This window comes from Macaca fascicularis, chromosome 12, assembly GCF_037993035.2.
Source record: "Macaca fascicularis isolate 582-1 chromosome 12, T2T-MFA8v1.1".
Taxonomy (NCBI): domain Eukaryota; kingdom Metazoa; phylum Chordata; class Mammalia; order Primates; family Cercopithecidae; genus Macaca; species Macaca fascicularis.
Genome location: NC_088386.1, coordinates 98,397,055 through 98,411,696, shown reverse-complemented (window position 1 = coordinate 98,411,696; position 14,642 = coordinate 98,397,055). Strand labels below are relative to the sequence as shown.

The window sequence follows — 14,642 nt, the reverse complement described above, 5'->3', positions numbered from 1 at the left end:
CCTTATGGGGTCAACTCAGTAAACATCCTAAGTGTAGCTTGTCTCAAACACTCAGATGGTGCACAAGGAAAATGTTGACTGCTAAAGCAATCAGAGACCAAACAAAACACAGTTAGATAAGCTATTATTGGCAATTAATTAAACTGCACTCAGATGAAAACCTAGAGTATGCTAAAAAAAGAAATTCCTAATTTGCATCCTTCTGCTAATAATGTTTCTAAACACTAGATGGCAATGAACTAAAGGTTTAAATGAAAGTAAAAAGATTCTTACATAAAAGTTGAGTTATGTACTATAGGTAGAGAAAGAAGATATAACTGCTTCACTTCAAAACATACCAACTTTTGACAGTAGTTTTTACCTGGGAAGAGGTCTGTACATCTCATAAATATCTCCCAATAGATTAGTCCAAGAGCATACATGTCTACTTGTTTCAAAGCTGATTCACAGTCCCTCAAGTTCACAGCTCCTTCTAGCACTTCTGGTGCCATGTATCTGATAGTGCCAACCTGATAAATTAGAGTGATATTTTTTAGAGAGAGAATGTAGCATATTCTGAAGCACAGACATTAGACCAGAAGTTGTATGTACATCTTAGTCATGTCAATGTTATTTGACCCTAACCATGTCATTAAACCTTTCTATAACTTATTTTTTACCTATAAAATGCCCTTCCTGAATAATTAAACTGTGGTAAACCCATTTTAGTGAATACTATTAATCAATCAAAAAGAATGAGCTAGACTTTCCTATGCATATCAACATAAATAATCTGTAAGACACAGTGAAAAAATTGCAAAACAATATGTATACAACTTATATATTTTTTTAACTTAATATTTTTTAAAATTCACAAAAATACAGCTCAGTGGCTGGGTGCAGTGGCTCATGCCTGTAATCTTAGCACTTTGGGAGGCCAAGACAGGCCGATCACGAGGTCAGGAGATAGAGACCATCCTGGCTAACATGGTAAAACCCCGTCTCTACTAAAAAAATATAAAAAATTAGCCGGGCATGGTGGCGGGCGCCTGTAGTCCCAGCTACTGGGGAGGCTGAGGCAGGAGAATGGTGTGAACCCGGGAGGCGGAGCTTGCAGTGAGCCATGATCGCACCACTGCACTCTAGCCTGAGACACAGAGAGAGACTCCGTCTCAAAAAAAAAAACAGCTGGGTGTGGTGGCTCACACCCATAATTGCAGCACTTTGGGAGGCCGAGGAGGGTGGATCACCTGAGATCAGGAGTTCAAGACCACCCTGACTAACATGGAGAAACCCCGTAGCCACTAAAATACAAAAAAATTAGCCGGGCATGGTGGTACATGCCTGTAATCCCAGCTACTCAGGAGACTGAGGCAGGAGAATTGCTTCAACCTGGGAGGCAGAGGTTGTGGTGGGCTGAGATGGCACCATTGCACTCCAGCCTGGGCAACAAAAGTGAAACTCCATCTTAAAATAAATAAATAAATAAAATCACAAAAAAATATATATGTTGTGTACAGACAAGTATATATGAATGCAGAGAACAAAGTTGGGAAGGTTATGCTCCACATTGTAATGGTGATTATCAGAAGGTGGACTGTTATCTTCAACTTGGTAACTTTACCCTTGCCTCAAAAATCAGTTCCTACAAATTTGTTCCTAACGCTTGTAAAAATGACTTGAAATGGCATTGAGTTCCAAAATAAACTAATGAAATTTACAAAGGCCTTTATGAGATGTCTTTTATATTTCCTAATTTTGTAATTCCTAGTATTCTATAACTGGCAGTATATGAAGATAATTGTCCTGAGTCTCACTCTGTCACCCAGGATGGAGTGCAGTGGCACAATCTCAGCTCACTGCAACCTCCACCTCCTAGGTTCAAGCGATTCTCTTGCCTCAGCCTCCTGAGTAGCTGGGATTACAGGTGTGTGCCACTGCATCCGATTAATTTTTGTATTTTTAGTAGAGACAGGGTTTCACCATGTTGGCCAGGGTTTCACCATGTTGGTCTCGAACTCCTGACCTCAGGTGATCCACCCACCTGGGCCTACCAAGTGCTGGGATTACAGGCATTAGCCACCACGCCCAGCCAGTAGATGTTTGAATTAAATTCATTATCATTTCAAAGCACATCAGTGTGATACCTTTTGTATGCACTCACCTCGCTTATGGCTGCATTATCTTCCTCCCCTGGGCGCACCAGTCTATTTCCAGTCAGCCTCATGGACAATCCAAAGTCACTAATAACACAGGTTCCATCATTTTTCACTAGGACATTTCTGCTGTTTAAATCTCGATGGGAAATTGCAGGTTTATAATGATCTGTTTGGATAATTTCAAATATTTATCAATGAGTAAAAGGGACTACTGAACATGAAATGAACACACATAAATATAGAAGTAGTGTTATTTTTCTGTTCATTAATTTTCTAATAAAAAAAAGACAAATCAAAATTTCAACTCACACTCATCACTATTCTCTAATATATTTTATAATATAACTCCTGTTGCATGTATAGTTAATTAAACATTTAAACTAACAAACATGATGCCGCTTCAGATTCTAACACGCACTTTTTTTTTTTTTCTTCATTTATGGTATAGGGCTGTAAAAGGAGGCAATATAGAAAGGAATATTTGGTATAAACACCAAAAACAAAAAAAAAGTCTGCTTGTCTAAAATAAGTATCAGTGAAAAACTAATGGAGCCCCAAAATTTTAATGTAAATCTTAAACTGCTCTCCTGTGGCTTAACAGATCAAATCTGTGACAGCACATTCCAATTCTGCCCTGAGGTTGAGCCATATCTCTAAACCCATCTCAGCTTTTCAAATCTAACCAGAAATAGTTTTACAATGGTTTGGAGAAACAAGTGAAGGAAGTGGTATCTCTCACCAAGATACGAAAACTTGTTTTTCTGATTTTATAGAAGCAAAGTAGTGTTATGTTCCTTCTATTGCTTTTTTATCCTTATCATAGGACTACAGGTTCCATGAAGGCGGAAAGAGAACATCTTTTACCTGACTTTAAAAGGTTTGGCACAGAGTAGAACCAAAGTAAATGCTTGCTGACTGAAAGAATGAATCTAACCTAAGCCTCTCACCAAATATAATTACATTATATTTTTCTTTTATGTAGGGAAATCTTATATAAACCTTATATTAAATGAAATCATAGCTCTGGAACTGAAAAAAAATTCTATAGCACAATTTCTGAAATTTAAAATATCTGCCTAGGTATAGAGAAAAACAGAGCAATAAGAACAAAGTCAATACATTTACTGAGGATTTGTATTTTGGCACAAATAGACTCAGTATTGAGATGTATTACTCTCATTAATGAGCATTCAAATGCAATTTCACCAATAATGCAACTATAAATAATAATAATCCTTGATATAAAAAAATTAAGCACCAGTACAATTTGAAGAAAAAATAGGAATTACCAAGTTTCTTCACCTCAGAGTTGATTTCTTTCTCATTTCCTCCCTTACCCACTTCCTATTCTCCAGTCTTCCAAAGCTTGTATTAACTTGGCTCCTACTCAGTTCCTGCAAGAGCTGCATTTCTTACTCTGGATAAAGCCACAACATAAGTATATGTCGTACAATCTTGAACTAATGTTTATATAGGAAAACTCATGGAAACTCTGGAATATATTTATATAATAATACCAAATCAATGGGTAGAACTATAGACTGCCCTTTTGAGACAGGTTTTCCCTTTCAAACTTCCCTCTGTACTCATTTTAATTTTCTTTATTTGGGTGTGGAAGGAGGGTGGAACATACAATAATTCTGCCCTGGGCAGAATACTGCAGGAGGCAAATATCTCAAAGGAAAGCACAACAAGATATTAGTTATATATATATTTTTAAAACCCGAACAAAAACAGTCAATCTATGGATATTTACACACACATATTGCCAGTGCTATCCCACCTGCCCTCCCAACGACATGAAAACTATATACAAACTACTTAACAGTAATTTTCTGGTGAAGTCTGAGTTGTCTGTATCTATTTTCTGGTCAGCTATTTCGTTGGTAATAAGCATGCATTGCTATTATAATATGGAAAAAATTCATAGGGAGATCTTATTACAAAGAAATAAATAGGTTCAATTCTTCCTTATTCTGAAGCAACAAACAGCTGAATAAGTAATAACAGTGTAATTCCTTACTACCAAATTTCTACCCTAAATAACAAAGTTATATCTGAAGATGCTGGGAAGGACAGAATTCAGTGAAAGAGCACTTCAAGTAAAAATATTATAGTATAGGCATACAGATGATCTTTCACTTACAGATGGTTTGATTTATGATTTCTCAACTTTACATTGGTGTGAAAGCAGTAAACAATCAGTAGAAACCATACTTCATTCCTTTTTTTCACTTTCAGAACAGTATTCAACAAATCACATGAGATATTCAATCTATTATAAAGTAGACTTTGTACTGGATGATTTGGCCAACTGTAGGCTAATTAAGTGTTCTGAGTATATTTAAGATAGTTTAGCCTAAGTTATGATGTTCAGTAGGTTAAATGTATTAAATGCATTTTCAACTTACAATATTTCTAACTCATGATGTTTTTTTTTTTCTTTCATTTTTTTAAAACAGTGTCTCGCTCTGTTGCTCAGGCTGGAGTACAGTGGCAAGATCTTGGCTCACTGCAGCCTCCTGGGCTCAGGCAATCCTCCTACCTCAGCCTCCTAAATAGCTGGGACTACAGGTGCATGCCACCACAGCCAGCTAATTTTTTTATTTTTGTAGAGACGGGGTCTCACTATGTTGCCAAGGCTGGTCTCAAACTTCTGAGCTCAGGAGTTTGATTCTCCTGCCTCGGCCTCCTAAAGTGCTTGGGATTACAGAGATGAACTACCATGCCCAGCCAATTTATAATCAGTTCATTGGGATGTAATCCCATTGTAAGTCAAGAAACATCTGTACTTGGGAATTTTATTTATTAATTTATTTATTTATGAGATGGAGTCTCGCTCCATCGCCCAGGCTGGAGTGCGGTGGCGGCAATCTCAGCTCACTGCAACCTCTGCCTTCCGGGTTCAAGCGATTCTCCTGCCTCAGCCTCCCGAGTAGCTGGAACTACAGGCACGTGCCACCATGCCCAGTTAATTTTTTTGTATTTTTAGTAGAGGCGGGGTTTGACCATGTTGGCCAGAATGGTCTCGATTTCTTGACCTCATGATCCACCCACCTCGGCCTCCCAAAGTGCTGGGATTACAGGTTTGAGCAACGGCGCCTGGCCAGGGAATATCTTTTAAATAATCAGGTAAAAAACATAAATTCTGGGCGGGCGCAGTGGCTCACGCCTGTAATCCCAGCTCTTTTGGAGGCTGAGGCAGATGGATCACTTAGGGTCAGGAGTTTGAGACCACCCTGGCCAACATGGTGAAACCTTGTCTCTACTAAAAATACAAAAAATTAGCCCAGCATGATGGTGGGTGTCTGTAATCCCAGCTACTTTGGAGGCTGAGGCAGGAGAATCGCTTGAACCCAGGAGGCGGAAGTTGCAGTGAGCTGAGATTATGCCATTACACTACAGCCTGGACAACAGAGTGAGACTCTGTCTCAAAAAAAAAAAAAAAACCCACAAATTCAAATAGCTACTATATTTACATGCAATAGCAGCATCTATGTACTCAGTTTTTAAAAAGGTGACTATTACCCTTATTTAGTGGTAACATTAGCTAATGTTTCAGAGTAACTGTTCTGTTTAAATAAAACTTAGGCCGGGCGCGGTGGCTCAAGCCTGTAATCCCAGCACTTAGGGAGGCCGAGACAGGCGGATCACGAGGTCAGGAGATCAAGACCATCCTGGCTAACACGGTGAAACCCCGTCTCTACTAAAAAAATACAAAAAACTAGCCGAGCGAGGTGGCAGGCGCCTGTAGTCCCAGCTACTCGGGAGGCTGAGGCAGGAGAATGGCGTAAACTCGGGCGGCGGAGCTTGCAGTGAGCTGAGATCCGGCCACTGCACTCCAGCTTGGGTGACAGAGCGAGACTCCGTCTCAAAAAAAAAAAAAAAAAAAGAAAGAAAATAAATAAATAAATAAATAAATAAAACTTATATCTGATGGCAATCATTCTTTTCAGCCTACATTTGACTTGAAACCTTGCTAAATTATGCAAGCCTTGAAAAGGATGGTATTTTAAGTTCTGTGCTAAGCCAACGTTTTAAAGGCAGTATAATATTTAAGAGCTAAGTGGACACAGTCCAGTGGTTAATGTGCTAAAGCACTACAGTAAGTGCATCAAGTTGCTGACACAGGCAATACTTTGGACAATTCTGTATTTAGGAGAAGCAAGATGTCAAGATAAATGAACTGATAAATTATTCAGGATAAATTATTTATACATGAAGTATCAGCTAGAAAAAATGATCCATGCTAATATACAATGGAACAAAGATCTAAGAAACTGATATATTAAAGTTCTCTTCACTAAAAATGTCAGAGAGATTGAAAAAATAATGTCAAGGCTATAATATGACAAGAAAATGCAGCAAGGGATGAGGGTAGAAGAAAGCACAAAGACAGAATTATAGCAAAGTTAACTTAGGGGTGTCTATGAGGTGAGGTGTATATTGAAACAAACTGAGAAAGCAAATGTATTAAAGAGATGCTCCAAGCTGGGCGCGGTGGCTCACACCTGTAATCCCAGCACTTTGGGAGGCTAAGGCGGGCAGATCACCTAAGGTCAGGAGTTCAAGATCAGCTTGACCAACATGGAGAAACCCCATCTCCACTAAAAATACAAAATTAGCCGGGCGTGATGGCGCGTGCCTGTAATCCCAGCTACTCGGGAGGCTGAGGCAGGAGAATTGCTTGAACCCGGGAGGCGAAGGTTGCAGGGAGCTGAGATAGTACCACTGTACTTCAGCCTGAGCAGCAAGAGCTAAACTCTGTCTCAAAAAAAAAAAAGATGCTCTGAACAACTAGCAAAAATATGCATGAAAGGTGAGGAAGACCACAGTTATGACAAGGAATATAACTACATAGCTCTGAAACACGAGCAAAGACTAAACCCCACAACGTATTCTTCTCTTCCTACCTAGTAACAGAACCCAATATTATTTGAGGCAGCAATGCAAGCAGGAAAAAACAACAACAACAACTATATTCCCAGGCTCTTTTGGAACTAAGTGTGGACTAGGTTCTGGGAAACAAACAAGCATAGGAGTGGGACTTCTGGAGACAGAAAGGGACAATTCCTTTTACCTTCCCTTACTTTTCTCTGCTGACTGGCATGATGGACAATGAGGTGACTTTGAAACGAAAGCCAGCCAGGCACGGTGGCTCATGTTGGTAATCCCAGCACTTTGGGAGGCGGAGGTAGGCAGATCACCTAAGGTCAGGAGATCAAGACCATCTTGGCCAACATGGTGAAACCCCATCTCTAATAAAATTACAAAAATTAGGCCGGGCGCGGTGGCTCAAGCCTGTAATCCCAGCACTTTGGGAGGCCGAGACGGGCGGATCACGAGGTCGGGAGATCGAGACCATCCTGGCTAACATGGTGAAACCCCGTCTCTACTAAAAAATACAAAAAACTAGCCGGGCGAGGTGGCGGGCGCCTGTAGTCCCAGCTACTCGGGAGGCTGAGGCAGGAGAATGGCGTAAACCCGGGAGGCGGAGCTTGCAGTGAGCTGAGATCCGGCCACTGCACTCCAGCCTGGGAGACAGAAGGAGACTCCGTCTCAAAAAAAAAAAAAAAAAAAAAAAAAAAAAAAAAAAAATTACAAAAATTAGCTGGGCGCATGCCTGTAATACTTGGGAGGATGAGGCAGGAAAATTGCTTGAACCAGGGAGGCAGAGGTTGCCGTGAGCTGAGATTGTGCCATTGCACTCCAGCCTGGGGAACAGAGCGGGACTTGTCTCAAAAAAACAAACAACAACAACAACAACAAAAAACTCATGTACCTCATAATATACACTACTATGTATGCACAAAAATTAAAAATTAAAAACAATTAATGATGCACTGTAGTTCACTTAAACAAAATAAATACAAGGAAAATATAGCCTAGCTAAGAGGTTCTTAACCTAAGGTCCATAAATGAGCTTTAAAAAGTCTGAAAATGCCCTAGAATCAAAAGAACATTTTTTTCTTTTATTTATTTACTTATTTTTCTTTTCTGAGATGGAGTTTCGCTCTTGTTTATTCTCCTGCCTCAGCCTCCCGAGCAGCTGGGATTACAGGCACCTGCCACCATGCCCGGCCAATTTTTTTTTGTATTTTTAGTAGAGATGGGGTTTCACCATGTTGGCCAGACTGTTCTCCAACTCCTGACCTCAGGTGATCCACCTGCCTTGGCTTCCCAAAGTGTTGGGATTACAGGCGTGACCCACTGTGCCTATCCTTATTTATTTTTCAGACATAGTCTTGCTCTGTTGCCCAGGCTGGAGTGCAGTGGCAAGATATTGGCTCACGGTAACTTCCGCCTCCCAGGCTCAAACAATCTTCTCACCTTACCCTCCTGAGGTGCGCACTACTATGCCTGGCTAAATTTTTTATACTTTTTGTAGAGACAGGGTTTCACCACATTGGTCTTCAACTCTTGGGCTCTCTGCCTGTCTCAGCCTCCCAAAGTGTTGGGATTTCAGGTGTGAGCCATGGTACCTGGTCTCTTTTATTTTAAACTCAGGGGTACATGTGCAAGTTTGTTATCTGGGTTTATAGTAGGATGCTGAGGTTTGAGGTACAAATGATCCTGTTACTCAGGTAACGATCACAGTACCCAACAGTTAGTTTTTTAGCCCTTGCCCTTCTCCCTCTCTCCCCACTCCAGTAGTCCCTAGTTTCTACTGCTGTCATCTTCATGTCCATGAGTACCCGATGTTTACGTCCCACTTATAAAGTGAGAAAATGTGGTATTTGGTTTTCTGTTCCTGCTTAGCATAACCTACTCCGGCTCCATCCATGTTGCTGCAAAGGACATGATTTCATTCTTTTTTATGGCTGTGTAGTATTCGATGGTGTATGTGTAACACATTTTCTTTTTCTTTTTGAGATGGAATTTCACTCTTGTTGCCCAGGCTGGAGTGCAATGGCACAATCTCAGCTCACCACAACCTCTGCCTCCTGGGTTCAAGAAATTCTCCTGCCTCAGCCTCCCGAGTAGCTGAGATTACAGGCATGCACCACCACGCCCAGCTAATTTTGTATTCTTAGTAGAGATGGGGTTTCTCCATGTTGGCTCAGGCTGGTCTTGAACTCCTGACCTCGGGTGATCCGCCCACCTCAGCCTCCCAAAGTGCTGGGATTACAGGCATGATCCACCGCGCCTGGCCATGTAACACATTTTGTATATCCAGTCCACTGCTGATGGGCAACTAGGTTGATTCCATATCTTTGCTATTGTGGATAGTGCTGTAAAAAACAGAAGACCTGTGTCTTTCTGGTAGAATTATTTGTTTCTTTTTGGATATATACCCAGTAATAGGATTGATGGGTCAAATGATAGTTCTGTTTAAAGTTATTTGAGAAATCTCCAAACTACTTTCCACAGTGGCTGAACTAATTTATACTCCCACCAATAACGTATAAGTGTTCCCCTTTCTCCACAGTCTCAACAGCATCCGTTGTTTTTTGACTTTTCATTAACAGCCATTCTAACTGGTGTAAGATTGTATTATCATTGTGGTTTTGATTTGCATTTCTCTGATGATTAGTGATATGGAGCATTTTTTCATATATTTGTTGGCCGCTTATATGTTGTCTTCTGGCAAGTGTCTATTGATGTCATTTGCCCTCTTTTCAATGTGGCTGTTTTTTGCTTGTTCAATTGTTTAAGTGCCTTATACATTCTGGATATTAGACCTTTGCTGGATGTGCAGTTTGCAAATTTTTCTCTCATTTGTAGGTTGTTTACTCCGTGGATAGTTTCTTTTGAAAAGAACATTTTCTAAGTATGCTCGCATTTATATGTTGGAGGAAGAATGTTCAGAGTATGAACAGGAATTCATTTTTCTTTTATTTTGAGACAGTGTCTCACTCTGTCACCAGGCTGAAGTGCAGTGGCATGATCATAGCTCACTGCAATCTAGAATTCCTGGGCTCCAGCGATCCTCCCACCTCAGCCTCCTGAGAAGCTGGGACCACAGGTGTGTTCCACCACCTCCAGCTGATTAAAAATTCTTTTTGTAGAGATGGGGGTCTGACTATGTTGTCTAGGCTGATTTTGAACTCTTGGGCTCAAGCAGTCCTTCTGCCTAGGCCTCCCAAAGTGTTGGGATTATAGATATGAGTCACTGCACCCAACTCAGAAATTATTGATGGACAAGAATTAATTTTTTTTTTTTGAGAGGGAGTCTCGCTCTGTCACCCAGGCTGGAGTGCAGTGACGTGATCTCAGCTCACTGCAACCTTTGCCTCCCAGGTTCAAACGATTCTCCTGCCTCAGCCTCCTCAGTAGCTGGGAATACAGGAGCGCGCCACCACGCCTGCCTAATTTTTGTACTTTTAGTAGAGACGGGGTTTCACCATGTTGGTCAAGTTGGTCTCAAACTCCTGACCTCATGATCTGCCCGCCTCGGCCTCCCAAAGTTTTCGTATTACAAGCATGAGCCACCGTGCCCGGCCAAGAATTAAATTCTTAATGGCCCCTATAAATCTTGAAGTTCTTTTTCTTTCATTTTTTTTGTTTTTTGAGACAGGATCTCACTCTGTCACTCAGGCTGGAGTGCAGTGGGATGAACACAGCTCACTACAACCTAGACCTCCTGGACTCAAAGCAATCCTCCCACCTCAGCCACCTAAGTAGCTCAGATTATGTGCGCATGCCACCACATCTGGCTAACTTTTCTACATTTTGTAGAGAAAGGGTCTCACTATGTTGCCCATGCTGGTCTCAAACTCCTGTGCTCAAGTGATCCCTGAGATCACTTGAACGCTCCAAGTGTTGGGATTACACCCATGAGTCACCATGCCAGCCAAAGTTCTTTCTCTTATTCTTCCTGTTATATTTCTTTTCTTTTTTTCTTTAAAATTATTTGTTTCTCATCACAAAGTATAGGGAATGGAATACAATGCCTGTAATCCCTTGGGTGCATATATTCCTAGCCTATACATCCATAAATACCCTGTACAACACCAGGCTCATACTGTTCCTAGAAGCATTTTCTCACATCCTAACAGCTGCAGAGTACAGTATATGACGAGGTAGGAAGTATAAACAGATTCCCCATTCACAAGGTAGGGCACCTCTTTAATTAGTGTTCCTATACACATTTGCTATTTTTTTGTTTTGTTTTGTTCTTGTTTATTCTGAGACAGAGTCTAGCTGTCAGCCAGGCTAGAATACAGTGGTGTGATTTCAGCTAACTAGAACCTTCACCTCCCAAGCTCAAACAATCCTCCCAGCTCAGTCTCCCAAGTAGCTGGGACTACAGGTGCATGCCACTATGTCCAGCTAATGTTTGTATTTTTTGTAAAGACAGGGTTTCACCATGTTACCTGGGCTGGTCTCAAACTCCTGAGCTCAAGCGATCCACCTGCCTTCATCTCCCAAAGTGTTAGGGTTACAGGCATGAATCATCGCGCCTGGGCTGCTAACATTCCAACTGAAGTAGCTGGTTGTTTTTACTAATGATTTGATGAAACTCTCTTGCAAACAAGTACATCATAGACAAATTATGTCTGCACAACTCTTAGAGTTGTTTAAAGTAACCTAATAGAAAGACAGTGACTAAGATTCATTTCTTATCTCCAGCTTTGTAAGTCCCAGGCTGCCTATGGCACCTGGACTGTTGCCCCTGGGTCCCCTACATCCCCATGGCAACAATGGAAGAAGGGCAGGCCAGGACAAGCATGAGGAATAAACAGTCTTTACTGGACTCACACTAGGAGTCTGTGGGCCTTGAGCACCTTCATGTATTTGTCAATGTTCTTTTCAGCCTTTTCCCATAGCCTCATGAGCTGCTTTTCTTCTGGTAATAGATCTTCTGGTAATAGACCTTTCTCTTCTCTCATGGTGGCTGTCATTGTCTGGTATTTCCAGTCAACCTTGTGAGCCCAGTGCCCCAGGTAGGGCAAACTTCCTTCGAGGCTTCGGACATATGACCCTGAGGGTGGCAGAAACCGCCATCTGCTTTTTCTTGTCATATGGCAGTGGGATTCCATCAAACACCTTGAAGTGATCCAGGGAAGCCTAGCCTTGCTTGGTGTTGTGGGGCAGCCTACTGCAGGTGGTCTGCCAAAAGATATGGCTGGGGACCCATAAATGGTAGGGTCCTTGGGAAAGGTTGGTGTTTGTCTGCTTGCAGAGGAAGGCTAGGTACTTTAACTTGTTTCTGTAGAAACTGCCAGAAATGGTGATGTCCTCTCAGCATATGACCACTACTTTCTCTGCTGGGTCATGACAGCCTCCAGGTAGCCCAGCAGTTGGACTCAGCTATCAAGCACCAGGACTGCCCCTCTGCCATCTTGGCAGCTGCATAGGAAAGCTCTTTCTGTTACATCTCAAATACATTACATGCCAAATCTTTCAAACAACTAGCTAATAATAAATCTCTGATAAGATAAATTATACTTTTATACTTTGAAGATATAATTAAAATTTCCTGTTGTGAATTCTGAACCCACATGAGTGTCAATTACATCTATTGACTCTCTTACCTCCTCGTGGTAATTCTGTGTGAAGATAAGCCAGTCCTCTAGTAACAGAATGAGCAAGACGGCAAGAGCTTACCCAGTCACTTGTGTGGAGACTTAAATACTTGCATAAAGATCCCTATATAGAGGAAAAAATGCAAAAAAAAAGAGGAGATTTTTAACATGAAGAGGTAAGTTCGCATCCTTATAAAGAATTTGCAAATAGGTTAGGATTCCATGAAGATCTAATGAACTACTACATTTCAGAATCTTGAAAGAGTTAGGATGACATTTGTGTGTGTAGAGAGGAGAGGAAGGGAAGGTAAAGGGAATTTAAACATCAATTTTTATGGCTCCAATATTAAAAATTATGAATGGTTATTTCCTTTGAAACAATTATTTGATCAAATTAAGATAGAAAAGTGTATCACTCACCAGTATGAATATAGATTATATTGTTATGGTTAATAAGTAGAAAATAAAAGGCTTTTGTAAATATATTCATGTATGTACTGGTGCTACTCAAAGTGCTTATCTACAAACTATTACCAGTTGCTGATGAGAAAAGAAGTTTGCATCAGAATGAATGTCAATCAAAGTACTGCTTCTTTCATGGAAAAACTTGTTGTCAAAAAATTAAATAAAAAAGAGAAAAACAGAAAGAAAGAGGAGACAGCAAAACAAACAGTATAATTAGTTGATTCACATTCTGGCGTGAGATCCTTATTTCACTGCAGACATGAATAATCCAGTTTGTGAGTCAGCAATGCTCTATCTGTAATACAGTGGTCCTCTCTGAAGTCTGATTAACAACTAATATAAATGTCAGTTTATTTTTTTTTATTTTTTGAGATGGCGTCTTGCTCTGTCACCCAGGCTGGAGTGCAGTGGTACAATGTCGGCTCGCTGCAACCTCCGCCTCCCGGGTTCAAGCAATTCTCGTGCCTCAGCCTCCCAAGTAGCTGGAATTACAGATGTGCGCCATCACACCCCCGACTAACTTTTGTATTTTTAGTAGAGACGGAGTTTTGCCATTTTGGCGAGGGTGGTCCTGAACTCTGGGCCTCAAGTGATCCACCGCACGTGACTTTAGTTTATTTTTTATGAAGAACTTACATTGGGATAATACTCCATCACAAGCAAATATTCCATGCGCCCATCTGCAGTGACTCTCTCATCTCCAACTATAAAGCGGGCAATGTTGTCATGTTCCATCAAAGGCACTCTGTAAATGTTCTTTTCGTTGATAAAATTCTGGCGGTTTGCAAATGAAAACACTTTTACAGCAACTGGACGCTCATCCAAGGAGCCTTTATATACTGCTCCATATCGACCTCGGCCAATCAGCTGTGTTTTAAAGAAAGCAAGGTATTAATATCACAATTGAACAATCAAATTTACTAAATAATAAAGTACAATTTTTTTTTTCTTTTTTTTTTCTTTGAGACGGAGTCTTGCTCTGTCGCCCAGGCTAGAGTACAGTGGCACGATCTCGGCTCACTGCAAGCTCTGCCTCCCGGGTTCACGCCATTCTCCTGCCTCAGCCTCCTGAGTAACTGGGACTACAGGTGCCTGCCACCACGCCCGGCTAATTTTTTGTATTTTTAGTAGAGACGGGGTTTCGCCGTGTTAGCCAGGATGGTCTCGATCTCCTGACCTCGTGATCCACCTGCCTTGGCCTTCCAAAGTGCTGGGATTACAGGCATGAGCCACTGTGCCCAGCCAATAAAGTACAAATTTAAACGGAATGCCACAGCTCTCTGTTGCTTACAGTTTATTCCATTATCAAGAAATTAATAAATTCTGTTCTAGTATGGCTGATGAAGCTCCTATCAGACCCAGCCTGCCCACAGAGAACATTTATAAATGCTGGACAAAATTAAAAAAAAAAAAAAAGATCTAAAGGCAGATCTTGAGAGGCATTAAGGCTTTGAGAAAAAAGTGGCATGGGGCAAGTTACCCATTTTTATGGCTTTTAGCTTGAGGGCAGGCTGAAATCAGCACATGCAGTGGAACTAAAATTGCTGTAGAAAATCATTCTAGGCAGGGT

General features: G+C 41.1%; 1 protein-coding gene across 5 annotated transcripts in view; it reads right to left on the bottom strand.

The window, feature by feature from the left end:
- The window catches only part of BMPR2 (bone morphogenetic protein receptor type 2), a 205,031-nt gene that overhangs the window by 29,321 nt on the left and 161,068 nt on the right, over positions 1-14,642 (bottom strand). For all 5 annotated transcript variants that reach the window (XM_005573967.5, XM_045367482.3, XM_045367483.3 and 2 more), the window contains 4 exons: positions 13,709-13,939; positions 12,617-12,731; positions 2,144-2,304; positions 362-509 (listed from right to left, as the gene is read on the bottom strand). In XM_005573967.5, coding sequence (XP_005574024.1) covers positions 362-509; positions 2,144-2,304; positions 12,617-12,731; positions 13,709-13,939 — 655 coding nt within the window. The remainder of the gene's footprint in view (positions 1-361; positions 510-2,143; positions 2,305-12,616; positions 12,732-13,708; positions 13,940-14,642) is intronic.